This window comes from Halichondria panicea, chromosome 1 (genome assembly GCF_963675165.1).
Source record: "Halichondria panicea chromosome 1, odHalPani1.1, whole genome shotgun sequence".
NCBI classification, from domain to species: domain Eukaryota; kingdom Metazoa; phylum Porifera; class Demospongiae; order Suberitida; family Halichondriidae; genus Halichondria; species Halichondria panicea.
The window spans coordinates 3,856,947-3,875,093 of NC_087377.1; the positions used below are offsets into that span (position 1 = coordinate 3,856,947).

General features: G+C 40.5%; 1 protein-coding gene across 3 annotated transcripts; it reads left to right on the top strand.

Annotated features, from left to right (window-relative positions):
* Positions 1-6,011: 6,011 nt before the first annotated feature.
* LOC135334617 (uncharacterized) lies at positions 6,012-17,850 on the top strand. Of its 3 annotated transcripts, XM_064529891.1 has the most exons (18): positions 6,012-6,090; positions 6,242-6,456; positions 8,072-8,950; positions 8,996-9,499; positions 9,554-9,691; positions 10,911-11,135; positions 11,537-11,731; positions 13,020-13,208; positions 13,482-13,662; positions 13,811-13,848; positions 14,119-14,208; positions 14,261-14,344; positions 15,224-15,441; positions 16,242-16,354; positions 16,466-16,631; positions 16,795-16,937; positions 17,037-17,188; positions 17,436-17,850. In XM_064529891.1, the coding sequence occupies exons 2-18, from the start codon at positions 6,273-6,275 to the stop codon at positions 17,744-17,746; spliced, it is 3,810 nt and encodes a 1,269-aa protein (XP_064385961.1). In that variant the 5' UTR covers positions 6,012-6,090; positions 6,242-6,272; the 3' UTR covers positions 17,747-17,850. The 3 variants fall into 3 exon arrangements, with proteins under 3 accessions (XP_064385961.1, XP_064385953.1, XP_064385970.1); XM_064529883.1 differs by having other exon boundaries at positions 8,072-9,499; XM_064529900.1 differs by lacking the exon at positions 17,436-17,850 and having other exon boundaries at positions 8,072-9,499; positions 17,027-17,169.
* Positions 17,851-18,147: the final 297 nt, after the last annotated feature.

Sequence of the window (18,147 nt, forward strand, 5' to 3'; positions counted from 1 at the left end):
ATAATTATCATCTTGTTGCCTAAGAAATTCAGCATCATTTGGTATGTTGTATGGCTTCACTTGATACATTTTAGGTATTGTATCTAATTAGTATCCTTTGAACTCTGACTTCTCAAAAAGCGCTGTTTTTTCCCTGTAATTTTTTGTGTATCATGTTCCTCATACCATTCTCTTGAAGTGTGACAAGTTTGGTTCTGGGATTACAATGGGATCATGAGATATGTTGTGGGATGTAGTGTGATTTGGGCAATATTTGCATGTGGTTACAGAGAATAAACAGTCCTTCTTTGTTGTGTAATGTACCTAAAACATGTGAGCCAACTTTCCTGAACTTATGTTATCACAAGGAAGAATTCGAACTTTCGGCCGAGTGACATTTTCAGCCGAGGAACTGTAACACGACTGATAGCTAAAACAAGATTACAGCAACCATACGAACAGCAAAATAATACTGACACCACGCCAGCTATTTGATTGAGCGGCGACAAGCATATCAGCCATTTGAGTACTGGCACTACAGAAGACTATGAGAGAGAGAGTAACATCATCTTGAACAATAATTTTTTGTTTTCTCAAACGATTCCAGACACATGCAAACTACACACATTATATTATTTGCTAACTACTGATACAGTATAGTACTGCAGTCAGAAGGTGGACATAATCTCAGTAGAAACTGAAATGCCACCAAAGAATATTTTGTGATTGGTTTGCAAAAAAATGGTGGTTAGCTAGGGTGTTTTCCAAGTAAAACCACACAACTCACTAGTTTGTATACAATTTCTCTACCCTCACAGGCCATGGATGCAGCTCCAGAAATAGATAAATTTATACGTTGCCTACATGATTTTATTTTTTTAAACGATTGATCATCAAATCAGAACAGGCCGAATTTATCCAAAAAGGAGATTAAAGCTGCATCAGAAATACTGACCAAACATTTGGCCTAGGCTTGTTAATGTTTTTAAATGTTAATGCTAATGTTTTATACTGCTCAACTTTTATGAAATTACCATTGCTACAACTATAAAACGTGCTTGAACATAGGTAATGTCGCTCATCAACTTAAAACCTACGATATATTGCTAATTGCAATATTGCCACAACAAAGGACCTCACACACAGCTTACTTACTAAGGAAAAGTGCACAGTAACAATTGGGAATGCAGAAATGTTTTGCAAAAAATAATGTTTAAGGACTGTTTATTTTCAAATATTGCCCACATCACACCTCATCCCACAACATATCTCATAATCCCATTGGAATCCCAGAATCAAACTTGTCACACTTCAAGAGAATGGTATAAGGAACATGATACTCAAAAAAGTGCAGAAAAAAATAGCATTTTTTGAGAAGCCAGACTTCAAAGAACACTAGCAATACCCAAACTTTATCGAGTGAAGCCACACAACATGCCAAATGATGCGAAATTTCTTAAGCAACAAGATGATATACAATCTTAGTCTTGATGGTTAGAAAGTTACAGTTTAATTAAACTTCCAAAAACACTTCTAGCTCTGTGTTCTTGGTCTTATATGATGCTTCTTACCATTCTGGAGGGCGGGTGGAAGCGTTTTTTTCTTTCCAGGCCAACAAACTCTCACAAAATAATAATATGTAGACTAACTCCACTTAAAATGGCGGCCAGAGCCAAGGAAAACAGCCTCTTGTGAGCTTTCAGTAGCCTTTTTTCGAAATATCTCTTCGACCCGCCCTGCATATAGTGAAGCTACAGTAGACTGTACCTAAGCTTTATAGTAAAAATGTCTATTCGAGCCATGAAATGACTACTGCATGCGTTTCAGCTGGACTTCCAGCTCATTCTAGCTGGAAAAGATCACTAGATCTAGCTCATGAATAATTAATGAGCAAACGGTTGACCGGCATTGCTGCCATTTCCTGGTAATTTTTGTGGTTTCCCCCTGGCCATGTCCTTGGACTTGACACTGTACATGTACTATAACAGTCATTTGGCAAGAATAATTATAATACCGTATAGCTTTTGAGGGGCTTAATTTTCGCTGATTTCGTGGGTTAACAATCCCACACGAAAGCACTCCAGTGTATATCCCTAGTTAAGTTGAATAATGCTTGTGCTTGTACATGTTTACCAATAATGAATTGTGAACTGATTGCCTGTCAGTGGAAGTCACAAGATATGCACGCCAGGCCTTATTCCAAGCGAAGCGAGGTTATGCTTGGGTCCTATTCAGTATTGAGATTTTCCGTGGCGGTGGTGGTGGTGCATGGTGTAGCTGGGCTTGGTCCGGCACCCGTTCCCTAACGGGTGCTGGGTGACACGCTTATGTAGGATTTGTGTACTGCTGTCTTATGCAATAGTGCTCCGTAAACATCATGAATAAAATTATAAACCGCATGTCCGGTTATGAATATCAATATTTGAGTCATGAATATCGTTATCTCAGAAATACTGAATCTGATTGGGCTGCACTACTCAGTGCAGCAGTACAAATCCTATGTAAGCGTGTCCCCCGACCTCCCATCAGGGACGGTCGAGCCACGCTCAACTAGTGGTGGTGGTGGTGGTTGACGTCGAGGCAAAAGGAGCTCTACCTAGACTTCTGGTGAACAAGCCTCGATTCCAGGCCACACTGAAGATGGTATCAACATGTAGTTATGCATGTACCTCATATGCATTATGTTATAGTTATAACACGGGCACAAGGGATGTATGGAATATATTGCACTGAAGCACGAGGGCGCCAGCCCCGAGGGCTGAGTGCAATATATGCCATGCAGCCCGAGTGCACGTGTTATAACTAGTTTATATCCCGAGGGCATAGCAACATAACACTGTCCTAGTAACACAATATAAACAGCATAAAAAAAGACAGAGACAACTCTAGACACAGCTCCATCTCTTCTCTCTTCTAGACGCCAGTATCTGCAGCGTATAAGATTGGCATGACCGACGAATGGCTTGACACAAAATTGTTGGAGTTTTAATTAACTGAAATCTGCAAAACAGCCCCACCCCACTTCTGGTGCTGCAAAACAGCCCCGCCCCACTTACTGCTGCAAAGAAACAGCCCCACCCCACTACTCAGTGAATACTAGCTGCTGGTCTACGCTCGGCCTCATAACCAAGCCAAGAAAGCTCGCTTCTACACTGCTGCAAAACAGCTCATGCCCCCAGCAAAAAGAGCCACTTCTTATGAGTGCTACGGTGAAGCAGAATTGACATGCATCACGATGTCGAGGACTAGGTCGATCTAGGAACACAGAATCTTCCACAAAATAAATCTTAGACAATTTTAAAACCTGCACGGTTGCAAGAAGAAACTCCAGCAGTGCTGAACATTCATTCCTGCATGGCTGGACATACTTTGATACTTGTTATTTCTCATGTGTATTAATTTAATTTTAATTTAATTGTCTGTCTAATTGCCAGAGGGGCGTTTTGCGGTCAGTGCAATATGACTTTGCGGTCAGTGCAATATGACTTTCAGCAGTGCAATATGCTTCATATTGCACTTGGCAACAACGTAGCAACGGGATATAAATACGAATATGACACTGTAATAGTTAATGTACCATGCACTAGTTAAGTTAAGGTATTTATGACAAGGATATGGTGGAAGCAAAGCCCACTAGTTCAACAATGCTAATGCACTTGCATGACCTCATTCCTGGAATCATAGATACTGTACACTCCGTGGATGTGAAACGTACGTAGTATACGGGTAGATTACGGAGTATTCGTGTTCACTCACTGCAACGGCACCCAGCTGCAGAAATGGACACTTTTAGTGTTGTTTTTCTTCCACAGCTGCGCACTTGTGGCTTCAGTTGAGGAGAAGGTCTGCTGTACTCGTAGGTGGGAGGTAAGTCTATCATAGAGCATGTATATTGAGCCTGCATTATTAGTGGATAGCCTTTTGGAGCTCATTTTTGTCTGTAACTTACTAAGTGACAAGTTTGTGGTTAGGCGATCTTTGGTTGGGTTTATGGTTGGAACATTTCACTTTGCTTTCCTGTTAGTCTATGAAGTGAAGTACTGGGAGAATGTGTTCAGCACTTAAAGAAATGTATAAGGCTAGCAGCAAACTGAATGATAGGTCAAAATTAGGTGTTCAACAGTACCTATCTTGTGGTTAGGCGATCTTGCCAACAAAAAGCTCCATCACTTAAATGATGTGGTCATTCAATAATATAGATGTCCTTATACCAGGAGAATCTATTTTGACCCTCAGTAAATGTTTTGTTATTTCAGGAAAGCGTGTCTTTTTGTGGTGAACATGTTTACTCATACAAATGTACTGTATGATGATAATGCATACATGATCGTACAGCGGCCGGAGTAAATTATTATGTGCATTCTAACATACTTTTTTAATTTAGGTAATGCTCTATCACCAAAGGAAGCGGAAAGGAGCATAATTATTCCCTGATGCAAGACTAACAAACAAGTGTACGAGCACAAGTAGCGATAAGACGAAGAAGAATCCTCCTTCAACTTTAAATCAGTTTTAGTTGTCCATTTAGTTGTCTATTACTAAGTCTATCTCTGTGCATGGCCTGCCTATATATATTCTGTGTGCATACATGCTGTGCTATATACAATGTCATCACAAAAATTAAGTCAGCAGAGTACATGTAGCTAGATCTAGATTTGTCAGGTTCCAATATGATTTCTGCATTTCCACTTTCATTCATGAACATCTCTCTTGGCTCTCCCTGCGCAGAGAATCAGTTAGCACTGGAAGAACTTGGACTGGGAGCTTCAGTTATCCGATCACTCACACGTAGTTACTGTATCCATGCAGTAGATTCCGTATAGAATTCCGGATACTCCGTCCGTGTCATCCGTTGCAATGAGTGTTTCAGGACTTTTGGTAGTGGGCGGAAGTGTTTCACATCCACGGAGTGTACAGTATCTATGCTGGAATAGACCCTATACAGTGGCGTTCTGGGAATATTAGTAGGAGGGTGCTAAGGTCGCTCGACAGCGCGAAAATTTTTGGAATACGCCCACGCACAGGAAGCCACGTCCACCATGGAAGCCACGCCTGCATTAGTGTTACTGCGCATGACAACACGCCTTGATTTAGGACAAAGACAATCAATCTTCAAGCAGATCTACCATCTCCATCCTTCTTGGATGACGCCTACAAAACTCATCTATAGCTACATCAATATTTACAGGTATGTCAGGTGTATGTGTAGAAGTGATAGTCCAGTTAGTCGTTCTGTTGTCATAGATGATCGCACTGCCGTCTTAATTCTTTTTAGACCACTGAAAGACCTCTCTGCTGAGCAGCTAGTGACAGGCAGAGTGCACAATATACTAACCAAGGCTCTGATATTGGGGAACATGGTCGTGGCGTGCTTGAGAGTAACAGTAGGACTTCGTGGAAGGCTACTATCTCCATGGTCCTTACAGTATTGCTCCCACTTCATCTGCCAGCAGTGTAGCTCACTCTCGATACAGGTTGGTGATGGGAGATCATCCTTGTACAGGTCAACTAGTTGGCTGACTTTGGAGCTGTAATCTTCTGCCGAGAGGCCCACCATAATTGATGGAACTATGGAGAGACCTTGTAGAGCTGTTTTCTGATGGGCGCTGAAGCGAGATTTCATCTCTGTGAGCAGATGGTCGAGTACCAGGATCGATATCGAACGACAGTAGAACTGTGATGGAGTATCAGCAGGAACATTGCTTCGATGGATTTGTCGACCACATCTCCTCGGTTCTCATCAAAGCTCTTACCAAGGCTCTCGTCGAGGCTAGTGCAATCACCAAGAACATCATTCTGTATCGAAACCATATTATAGACGATTAGTTTAATTATTTAGGGATTCTTATTATAATTATTGTAAAGTATTTTTACCCGGTAGAGTGTGATCAGATTTGTCCTCTGATGGTGGTTGGTTCACTGTCTTGAAATACTTTAATGATTTTGCAGTATAGAATCATATATCATACTGCCCATGTCCAGGAAACTTATTTGACCTTATGCATACTTGAAGGTGTGGTCTCCAATCATCGTGTATAAAAGCTCTTGCTTCTGCTAGCTTAGCTTCAGTTTAGCTCGCTCTGCTAGTACTGCTCAGCTCCCAGGTAACCAGTAAGTTAAAGTAATTAATGTCCAGCTTAGGGGGGTGCTTGAGCACCCTGAACCCCTAGCTGGATACGCCACTGCAGTATACTCTAGCACTCCTGTTTATAGCAGTATAGCCACAATACAGTCAGTAACTTATCCTACAATTATAATCTAGGCTGAGGAGGAGTTGATAATCTATAGCTGTGATGTACAAGCTTATTGCATGTGCCCTGATTGTGTCTGCACTGATACAAGAGTCAATACAAGATGGCAACTGTCTAGCCTGTGGAGCACCCACTGCTGAAGCTTCAATTACAAGCACATTTGCCGGCAGCAGCTTCAGTAAAACCAGACGGAGAAGACAAGTTGCTATAAACTCAGAGCAGCCTGGTATGTGCATTCTATAAGTACATGCAATGCATTTGTTTTCGGTTTCAGAGAATTGTGCTTGTGATACTTCGCATTATAATTATATACCTATATAGTGTCATATTCGTATATAATGCATGTGAGGTACATGCATGACTACTTGTTGATATAGTGCTAGTGAAACAGTGGTAGTCTTTAGTCTTTAGTTGCTTCTAAGGTCACGGTATTGCAATGCAAGTTTTTTTGTGCTTTGTTCTCGATATAATAAGTAGTTCTGATGTTAACTGTCACCCACAAAGGGGCAATTAATTGAAGTGATAATGTGCTGCATGATGTTCCTCACGTATTACGCATTAGTTATACTGCCCAGCACGAGTGCAACATGCCATATATTGCATGTTGCGTGAGGGCGCCTGCAATAACTAAATTGTTGCCCAATGACGTCAAACTCTTCTGATTGGTCAAGTTTTTCTCTAATAAAAGACATTTGTTGCCTTTTGACTTCTGAGATCAAAGGAATAGCAGTGCCAATAATGGCATATTGCACTGTGGTCAGTCTGTAATATGCATGGCATTCAGAAAATTGACCTTTCAGTGAAGTCTCCCACCTAAACTGTCAAATCATTGCTTTTATAGTGCACACTGAATGAGACACTTATGGTTCCTGTGGTATACCAGACAGCATATAAAATTATGCATGGTTTCGATGCAGTTACTATTTACAGAACAAAAACGACCAAATGTCTTTGTATCTACGCTATGATTCTATGCAGATTTCTATATGCAGAAAATGGTTTCCAAGGCAGTTATTACATGGCAATTCGTGCCACAAGCTGTTTATTGGCCCAGTAGTAGACTGTGGTCAAGCACCTTTAGCCATGTAAGAACTATTACGTGTTTTGAGTAAATTTTAGTGGATTCATGAATTCCATAGTAAATTCTTAGGTTTTGTTCCCACAACTAATTAATGAGTATTGGGTGGGAGGGTGGCGTATAAGTCCCAAAAGTAGCTACTGTATTTACACACAGTGCAAGTGCATATAATCCCAGTGCATTATGCAGTGCAATATATGGTTGCTATGGTAGTGATACAACATGCTATATACTTGCTTCGATCTGCCCACTCACTAGGCAACAAATGCAGTTAGCATAGTAGCCTTAGCCTGTTGTATATAATTATAGGTCAAAAAAGATACAACACTTGAAAAAGGGCAAATTTAGACAATGTTCATGGACCAACTAATGTTTATATAGGGACCAACTATATAATTGCCCTCAGGTTATATCTATACGTTGTTCCCATTATGTGGTCAATAATGTGTCTAATTACTGTGGAGGTGAAACACTTCCAAGAAATGTGTACAATTAACCTATAATAGGTTCAACAGTATATGGTACATGTCAAGGCCGTAGCAAGCGGTCAGGCTGGTCAGGTTTTGGCCTGATCACTTTTTATAGCCGAATGGTCGTCATTTGAAGACCTTTTTTATGTAAATTGCACCGCTGTATGCGAAAGTTCTAAGACAAAAAAACTGGTTGATCTTTAAGTGTAAGTTGGCCTGCATGCATGACCGAATTAAACTTGTTTACTACTCCCTGCATGTCATGTAGTAATTGATATCTCTATTTTCTACAGATTCCAATGCTCCTACAACACGAGGCAATGAATTTGCTCTTGCATTTATTGCTTTTGAAGGAGCTGAAATTACGCTACATATTATGACCCAACAAAATGTGTCTAATTTCACTATTGAAACAAAGTTTTCTGGCCTACTTGGATTCAACGAGACATCACCTGATAGTGGATTGTACTCTCGTACTGGCACAGCTCGGAGGGGAGAGTTTACTGTCATTCAATTGCAAGCTATTGATGGACTGCCAGGCCTATCAGTAGAGAGTGACGGTAATAATACTGCAAGTGATAGACAAAAGGGACTGATCTTAACTGCAGATAATCCAAAGCATGAGCTCACAGTATATGCTCTAATCAGCAGTGATGGTATTAGCAGACATTTTGGTTTCTCCACTGATACCTTCATGGCTATTAACTGTGTTAATTTTCCAACGGCGAGAAATTATCAGTATTTTATATTCTCATTATATATTAATGGTGGTGGTGGTGGTAGTAGCCAGTTTCTCATGACACCCTGTCAAGATAATACAACTATTCGTGTTAGACCATCTCAACCATACACTCATCCCTCCTGGGTAAATTCAAGCGTGCAGCGTACAACTCCGGGTACCTTGTCTGAGGAAGAAGCAATCTATGAACGACGTTTCGATCGCTTTGATACTCTCTTGTTTAGCAATGATGGTGATTTAACCGGGACCATAATTACATCTGACAAGCCATTGTCTGTTTTCAGTGGCTACAGCGACTTTTCGTTTTTTCTCGTGGAGCAAATTCCACCACACCCAACATACGGCAATTTATTCTTTCTCTCAGCAATTAACTCATTGTTACTTCGAATAGGCTCTGTCAGTGATGAAGTCTCTATACAAGTCAACTGCCCATGTGAGCTAGGTGACTCTGTGAGTAATAATAGATTGCCCCTTTCAGGTTCTGGGAGATTTTTCACTGCTGTCATAAACCGAGGTCAATATATCGAATGTTCTTGTTTGTACTTAGGAGACACAATATTTTGCAGCGTCCAGTCGTCACGTTCGGTTACAGTTATGAATTACCAACTGGAAAGAATATTCTCGATGGTATATATACCACCTGTTGATTCTTATCTGACTCGGTACAGTCTCACAAGTCTGAGTAATATTCCTGTGTCCTTGAGCTACACTCTCCAGGATCTAGATCTAAACTCTCCAGGATTACTTGTCAATGGAAATGTATTCCGACAGTCTGATGGTGTCACTACCATCGATTGTAGGTCAGACTGTTTTGAGTCATTAGTTTGTGGGCGGGGAGCTACTGGAGTAGTCTTAGGCAAAGGAACCTTTGATATACAATTTTCTGGTGATGTACCATTCTGGGGGTTTGCATACGGTTTTGATTATTATACTACTAGAGGATTTATTAACCCTCTCCCATTTGAGATGAGACCAATAGGATGTAAGTTCAATACTATAAATGTCTATTGTAATTTACTTCACTTCTTTCCTCCAGTGGCCTGGATTGAAGCTCAAGACATTGTTGTTGTGGAAACAGTGGGTCGAGTGGATATGGAGTTCATGATAACAAGAGGTGATCGTTCGGTAATAACAAGAGCTTTTGTTGTCACTAAAAGTTTGTCTGCAACAGAAGGTGAGATGAGTGTCTATATGTATAATTATACAAACTTATTATGCCTCGAGGCGTAGCCGCACGAGGGATACGGTAAAGCTGATTATGTGTGTCTGTGTGTCTGTGTGTCTGTTCCAGCTGTAACTGCTCAACGGTTGCAATGCGACGAAAACTAAAATAGGCTTCTAGCCACGTTCTCTTGGATTTTGATTTGTGGATTAGCAAACTAAAGCTTCTTTCTCGAGTTATGGCTAGTTTGACTCACATTGAAGGCTGTTGCAGTCTTTTCAGAATCTTTCATCCATTTGCACAAACTTTCTATTCAACATAGTTATGGGTACACACCCTTTATTAACTAGGGATACACTGGAGTGCAAACCTTGCTACGTATGCTTGTCTATGGCCATGATCTGGACCTAATAATTGTCAGATAAGAAAGCTAGGTGTATGTGCATTCAATCTGGTAAAGACGTCATAATGGTCGACACACAAGAAAGCTAGATTTAAGTTCGACCGTCCAGGGTCCGGTTTAGCCACTCTTGGCTGTTGCTGAGGTCTAAGACTGTGAGCCGACGTCCCTCAGCATCTACCAAGACTCTACGCCAAGTATCGAAGCCTACATGTTCACCAGAAGTCCATCAGGTAGAGGTCCTTTTGCCTCGACGTCAACCACCACCACCGCCACAGAAAATCTTGATAAGACCCGAACATAACCTCGCTTCGCTCGGAATCATTTCTCTGGATGTAATACACATGCGCGCTCATCCCACATGTTAGAATCATGATCCAGTGGCAACTTACTTCTTTTTTTTGAGGTCCTGGTATACATGTACCGGTAAGCCACATATAGAATAGATAACAATAGATGAATGTACACAAGTCTGGTAACAATAGATACATATGCATGCATGTACACAAGTCTTTTTTCTGCCTGTTTAGATATACTACTGTCTGTGCTATACTGCTGTCTGCATGTGCTTCTATGCCTTTGACAAAGGTTTGCTCCCACTGTTTGGCTACAGGCCATTTAAATAACATGCAATTGCTTCAGTATCGTTGAAGATTATTCACCAAGCCATCAGATAGGCTTCTGCCATTCAGCTCCTCTCTTCAATTCTGTCAATAATTGCAACTGATCAATCACTGCTTTAAAATGACAATGTGTTCACTCTGTTTCTTTAGTCTCCATAATTATTATTTTTGTTAGTGCCTAAACACATAAATTATTATTTACTTGCAGGAGAGGACTACAAGTCAACTGATTTGCTCCGAGGTACAGACAACAGTGCTATCTTAGAATGGAGACCTGGTAATTCAGTTCCAAATGTTCGATTTATCGTACCTATAATTGATGATGACATTCCGGAACCAGTTGAAGTATTAGAAATTGTAGTTGAATGTGAAGATAATGGAAACTGCTATCTACCACGACGATCTTACACCATCACCATTATAGACGATCAAGGTACAGACAGCTGTCACGCTTATAGTAGGTATAGTGTGCCTACAATCAATAGCATGTAATATCGTTTAGCGGCAAACCATGCATTACCGGAATGGGCTAAGTTAGCAGAAAATTTGACACTTTGTGATCTAGTTTTTGCAATCAGGTAAGGATCATGCATGATGTCATACATGTACTGGTATTATTTTTGCAAGGCCACGCATTAGAACTATATCTTCCTATAGTTTGCAAGTATTACGTTTTATGCTCATAAAACAACATTGTATACGTATAGTAAGTAATCAAATTTGGTCAGTTATGCATATCCGTTTCCTAGGCAACTGTAGGGAAGTATATATAAGGTAACACCCGGGCCCGAACTTCTAATATTAAAACTAAGACATATTTCGTCATTATTGTAGCTTTTTGCTCTGACCTGCGTGAAATTGGAAGTGGTACCTTGGAATACAATATGGAAGAAGATGTGTTTAATGGCACTAGACCGAATGGAACTGCTGCAACGTACACTTGTGATGATGGATTCAGACTGGATGGAAATGCCACTAGGACATGTGACACTGGAAATTGGACAGGCACGGTACCTGTGTGCATAGAAAGTAAGTCATGCATGAGTATAGTACATGTTTGTATGTATGTATGGTACTGTTTAGCGTTCAGAATAGCGTATTACTAGAATATTTTGCGGGTAAAAACCTTTGCGAATGAGCCAAATTAGCAAAAAATTTGACCCTTTGCGATCTAACTATTGCATTCTGGTAAGAATCGTGTGTATTTACTAGTAGGTTTTGCGGATTTTATTGATGCGAATGGATCAACCCTCGCAAAATTCTGATACTTGCAAAACATTCTAGTAATACGGTATCAGGTACAAACATTATTGGGTATATATATAGCTTAGCCTCGATTCCAGGCCGATTAAAATACAGCCTGGTACCTATTACATGGTGTTAGTGCGCATGCGTTAGTTTATTTCCAGAATCTGGGGAATCCCCTTTTTTCTTTTTCTCATCTATATTCTATCAGCTTAGCGCATTGTTCCAGAAGGCTTTCACACTAGTCTGAAGCCAGAAGAAGCTCAGATCTACCTCTATGACGGTTGTATGGTCAGGATGTCTTACCTTGGATCTGTACAGGCTATGGGAAGTGTGCATGGTGCCTCAAACTGCTACTTGCGAAGACAACCAGGCCGCACTATCATCAGGGAAGTGGACCTGGTATCGACTGCTTGCACATGCACTAACAATCCGCCGGTATATATCTGGCGGCTACGGATTAAAACGTTTTATGGTCAAAAACAATGACGTCAGAGTCACAGCGAACGGAAGTTGATTGAAGGAAGTATAGAAAGTTTGATTAAAGGTTTCTAACCTATCTGATAGCATTCTTATAGCTACCATTGCTTGTCCATACAGGCTATTGCCATGCACACAGCCACACAGCTTTCACAGCCTGCAACAGTGTGGATGACTCCAGCCATCCACACTGTTGCAGGCTGTGAAAGCTGTGTGGCAATAGCCTGTATGGACAAGCCACGCCCATTTACTACTACCGTTACTTAACGTAACAATCAGAAAGAAAATAGCTGTGCAACAAACATACAGCTCTGCTAGCTATAGCTCTGTGTACGACTTTAATATGACATTCTATTATAGTATTTATTCAGGATGCAGTATATAGCTAGCTATAATGGGAAATTTTACGGGAATATACATGTATACAATAATTTTGCGCATGCGCAAGCAGTCAGTAGCAGGCCGCCTTCTTTTCTCTGTTGAAGGCCTGCAAACTAGGCTAATACTGTGTGTGCACAAATTGCTATTCTGTTGACATAGTGTGATAATCATTTCCGAACAACCCTGATTATAATGTAATGCATTATTGCAGTCTTTTGCTCTCACCTGCTTCAAATTGACAACGGTACACTAAGTTTCAATGGCTTTCCCATGAATGGCACTAAACCGAATGGAACTGTTGCAACGTACACTTGTGATGATGGATTCAACCTGTCAGGAGATGCCACTAGGATATGCTTCGATGGATATTGGACGGGTACCGAACCTGTGTGCACAACAAGTAAGCCCTGGGTATATAAATGTATGCGTGTGTATGGTATACAGTGTAGTAGACTTTTTGAGTCTTCCCTTTCCCCTTACCAATTATATAACTACAGTACTGCATGGTGATAATTTGCTGTCCTTATGTGCACATAATTATTAAAAAGAGTGCCGTATAGAAAATGTAGAACACTGCTTAATTTACCCGTCTCTTTTTCAGAGGATCCTATATACTCTACAGAATTCTGTTGACATAGTATTTACCTGATCATTTCCCTCTGTGCATGTTTAGACCCAACAATGTCGACTATCCAGCCAACCAATCAAGGAGGAGGTGTGTCTGACCCAGTGATTATCAGCATCGTTGTTGTTGTGGTTGTGGCTGCTCTTGCTATACTGGCAATAATTTGCTGTCTCTGTTTTTTAAGGTTGAGACGAAACAAACAAAAGATACTAAGAATGTCTACTATAAGGTGAGGCCTTTATGATGGCGAGCTATATACAGTACTATAATAGGTAAAAGATGTGCCCCAGCAGTGTTTGCAGTATTTGAAACTATAGCTAGCTACCAAGACAATCTTGTTGTGTATTGTTGATTGGATTTAATCTCTCTCATTATAGAATGAGGAGGCTGTCTGATCGAAGTAGTACTCTTAAGGGTATGTATCAGTATGTACTGTAACAGGAGCAGATGAGGGGATGGAGCGTCTTACTATAAATTATTATGCATAGTATTGCGGATCCACTATCATCTGCCACACTCCTTATAATGTGCTATGTGCTGTACATGTGTGATTTAATATCATGAGCAGCACTTAGCAATTTGTATATGGCATGATTTGTATACATATAGGTAGACGATACAGAATCCGCGTAGTAAGACACTCCATCTGCTTCTGTATAATAAATTATGCTCAATCTGCATGCAGATTATCAAATGCGAGAAATCGTAAAGTATGTTCCAGAATCAATGAGAATTCCCAGCTCTAATCTGAAACTGCAAGATGCAGTCGGTCAAGGTAACTATTTGTAGATTAAAAAAATTGGTTCTCTTGATCGAACTTATTCCAGGAGCCTTTGGGATTGTATACAAAGGACTACTAATGGACTGGAACAACGTTGCCATAAGGGGTGTGGCTTTGAAGACTCTGAAAGGTATAATTATATAGCTGATCTATTTATGCATGCGTCTGTCAAAAAAAGATTTGAGACTTCCAGAAAATATTTTTGTTCTTTCTTTATTTCTTATTTCTTGCTTAAAATTAATAGTTGTCAGTTTGCTGTAGTATTACACACTAGTTGATACATGGGAACTATACATGGGAAAGGTTCCTCAGAGGATATACCGTGTAGCAGTTATATAATTATTTCAAGGGTATAAAATTTCACGGAATGACCGTTAGAAAAGATTTGCAGATTTAATTTTTGCAGCATGCGATATTAAATTCGTGGGTATAATTGTTTGCGGTATATTCTAAATCAGCGAAAACCGCGAACATTTACAGCCTCGAAATATAACTGCTATATACAGTACCAAGGGTGTATGAAGAGAAGAGGGCATGCAGCTACAATCTATCGTATTATAAATGGGCGGGGGGTTATGTTAAAGAATGTATTGCAGTGCACTTTATACTCTGACTAGCCTTTATTCCCTAGTGGGCGGTTGGCTAAATCATGGCTAAATATAGCATATCCTGCTGACTCATCAATAATACGACACATACACAGTATACATTGTTAGTTGCATGCCCTCTTCTCTTCATACGCCCTTGACAGTACTATATGTAGCATAGTATACTGATAACTTACTTCCCATGTCTAGTGATTGAATTGTAGCCAGGGCAGGGTTTACCCATGAGCACCATAGTATCAAATGAGTTAAACACTATTTTGTCGGTGTTTATGTGACTTAGAATCTTTCAAGCACTTGTATATAGTGTCCTCACTATACACTCGGGATACTAAAGCAGTGCCTTTGGGCTTCTAAATTAGACACTTTCAAACAGTGTCTATACCCCCTCCACCTCCCTCCAGGTTTGTTTACTCAGAGTGACGTACAGAGCATGGTGAGTGAGATCACTAAGATGCAAGAGTTCCACCACCCTCACGTCATGCCCCTGATTGGGGTGTGTCTCGACGCTGGACCCGGTGTTTCCATGGTGATGCCGTATATGGCCAACGGGAGTCTACTAGACTACTTGAAGAAAGAAAGATCTGCGCTAGAATTGGCAGAGGGAGAGGATTCTGAGAAGGTATTTTGAACTCTATATCACATCATAATTATTTTGACTGTACTGTGAAGCCTAGCTGTCTCCTGTCTATTATGGCTACAGCATACAGTGAAACATGTCTATTGTGCATGGTAATTCTGTACAGTTTGTTGTGATCACCCTATGTTACTGTAAGCAGGATATAATTATAATACAGCCCTATAGGCCCCAAAATCTCAATAATAGCATGACTGTGTTTGGACATGTTTGGACGTTAGAATGGAAACCACTCTCTTCACTACGCTCTGGGGACTGGCAAGCTGCCGTGTTGAGAGTTGCCCCGTTGTAGAACAAACCACAAAATGCGTAATGTGTGGGTAATAGTGCTTCAGCCTCAAGAACAGATGATGTACTTATACTCAAGGATAATGTTTTGTGCAGCAGTGCACAGTGACGTTTGCATTCTTGTGGGAGCGTACGTGGCATTCTTCACACACTAGGACAACTCTCAACACGGCAGCTTGCCCGTCCCCAGATCGCATGTGAAGGGAGTGGTTTCCAGTCTATTTGGACGTGTGTTAGCTGACCACCTCTTTTTACAGCATGTTAGTCTATCAAAGATGACAGCTATATATAGATAATTATGCTGGGATACACCTTTTGTGTTTCTACTGAAAATTGTGATTGGGGTGTGTCTTCTTTGAGCATCGATAACTTGAGTTTGGAATGTCCAATTATACAAAAGCATTTTACAGCTTTTAAAAGTCCTAGGGTGTGTTTAAATTATCGGTTGCTTTTTCGTATCCAAATCTTTTGTTTTCGGTTCTTGCTACAAATTGTAGGTGTTAGCTGTGAGGAAGCTGCTGTTGAAAATTTGTCATCAGATAGCTCTTGGAATGGCGTATCTTGCTCAGCACAAGTTTGTCCATCGAGACCTGGCTGCCAGGAACTGCATGTGAGGCACTGAATTGATTTGAATTGATTGCTGCATGCACGAGTGCACACAGTAACGTGAAGCATAATGTTTTCAGGTCAGCAAATGTTCATGAAATATTAATTCTCGTAGGTTGGATTCAAATGGCGACGTCAAAGTTGGTGATTTTGGTCTGGCCGAGGACACGTATGCGCAAGGATACTTTAGACAGAGTGAAGCTGAGGGAGTCAAACTGCCGTACAAATGGATGGCAATGGAGAGTCTAAATGATGCTATCTTCAACGAGAAGACAGATGTAGTATGTTAATTACTATAACAATCAGTGCATGTGTAATGCGTGCACTATACTCCAGTTAGGTATGAATTGATGGTCATGCATATTTCAGCTTTGTTCTCTCGAAGCTTGATGTGTTATTTTACGACTATAATTATATAGAGCCATGTGAAATTTGTTAATGCAGTGGTCGTATGGTGTGACTGTATGGGAGGTCTTCAGTAGTGGCCGGACCCCCTACCCTGGAGTGGACCCAATGTCCCTAGTGGCTCTACTCAGAGACGGCAAGAGATTGGAACCTCCCCAGAATATTGCCTGCTCTACAGAGATGTTAGTGTATACACATTGAGTAACGAGTGCATGCATGAGACGATTCTGTATGAAAACATGTCACTTCACAACTTTTAGCATTTATATAGTTGACTACAGGGTCTCGCTGATGACTAGCTGTTGGTACGAGGATTCTGAAGAGAGGCCATCCTTCGATGAGCTAGCAACCGAGTTGGAGAAAGTTCTGAGCATCATGGTGGGCTACGTGGAACTGAACATGGAGCTAGTCGCCATCACTGAGGATGAACATGGTAAGCACAGTGATATAGTTCACTCTGAGTTAGGAGACACTGTTTTGTAGTTTAAAACGCATTTTGGAATCATTATGTTTAAAAAAAAATTCAAGCAGAAACTGTTTGTGCGTTAGTATACATGCATGCAGTACAGCTAATGGAGTGTCTGCTGATTGAGAGTATAAATTATTAGCATGTATAATTATGATTGTGGTTTTAGTAGTGATATTTTGACAGTTGAGAGTGAATGTGCTCTATTCTGCAGAGGTTGATCACGTTCTCTTGCTTAAAGAGCAGACGAAACTTGCCGAGACCGCTACTGAAGAGGTTGCCATAGAAACAAACACTGCATACGGGTTAAAAACCGAAGACCAGTTACAAGCTAAACAAGTTCCCACGGAGACCAATCTCGCTTATGGGATAAGACGTGAACAAGAGTTACAGAAAAATCCAGCCGAACAAGTTACTGACTCAGCTCACCATTTAAACAGTGACCCACAACTTCCAGAGCACGACCCTGAAGGTTACAGTGACTATCGAGACACCACTGGATATGCTAAAATACTGCACAGATGATCTTCGTATGAAACTTTTGTTTAATAGTTAGTATCTGTAGGAAGAAATTTTATGTACTTTAATAATGACTCTGTATATAAATTTATTAGCGAAACTTTGCAAAAGCAGCCGACCCTTTTACTGCATGCATGCATGCGCTCTTGGCCTATACCTTGTGGGCTATACATGGTGTATTATCATTATGCACCATGTATGATGGAGTATAATTATAATAATATTTACGTTTTTGTGCATGTAACCTGTTAGATTAGGCCCTAATAACTTATTCTCATTATAATTATTCTTCTTGAAAAATGTGCTATTAAAAGATTACCCAAAAATAAGAAACGTAGACATAAACCAGCACACAACTGACACAAGACACATGATTCTCAGTGTTATGTTGCTGACTTGAACTGATC

Coding starts and splice junctions, on each gene's coding strand:
- LOC135334617 (XM_064529883.1), top strand. CDS start 6,273: ATGTACAAGCTTATTGCATGTGCCCTGATTGTGTCTGCACTGATACAA. Junction 11,732..13,019: donor GGTACCTGTGTGCATAGAAA/GTAAGTCATGCA, acceptor GCATTATTGCAG/TCTTTTGCTCTCACCTGCTT. Junction 13,663..13,810: donor CTAAGAATGTCTACTATAAG/GTGAGGCCTTTA, acceptor CTCTCATTATAG/AATGAGGAGGCTGTCTGATC.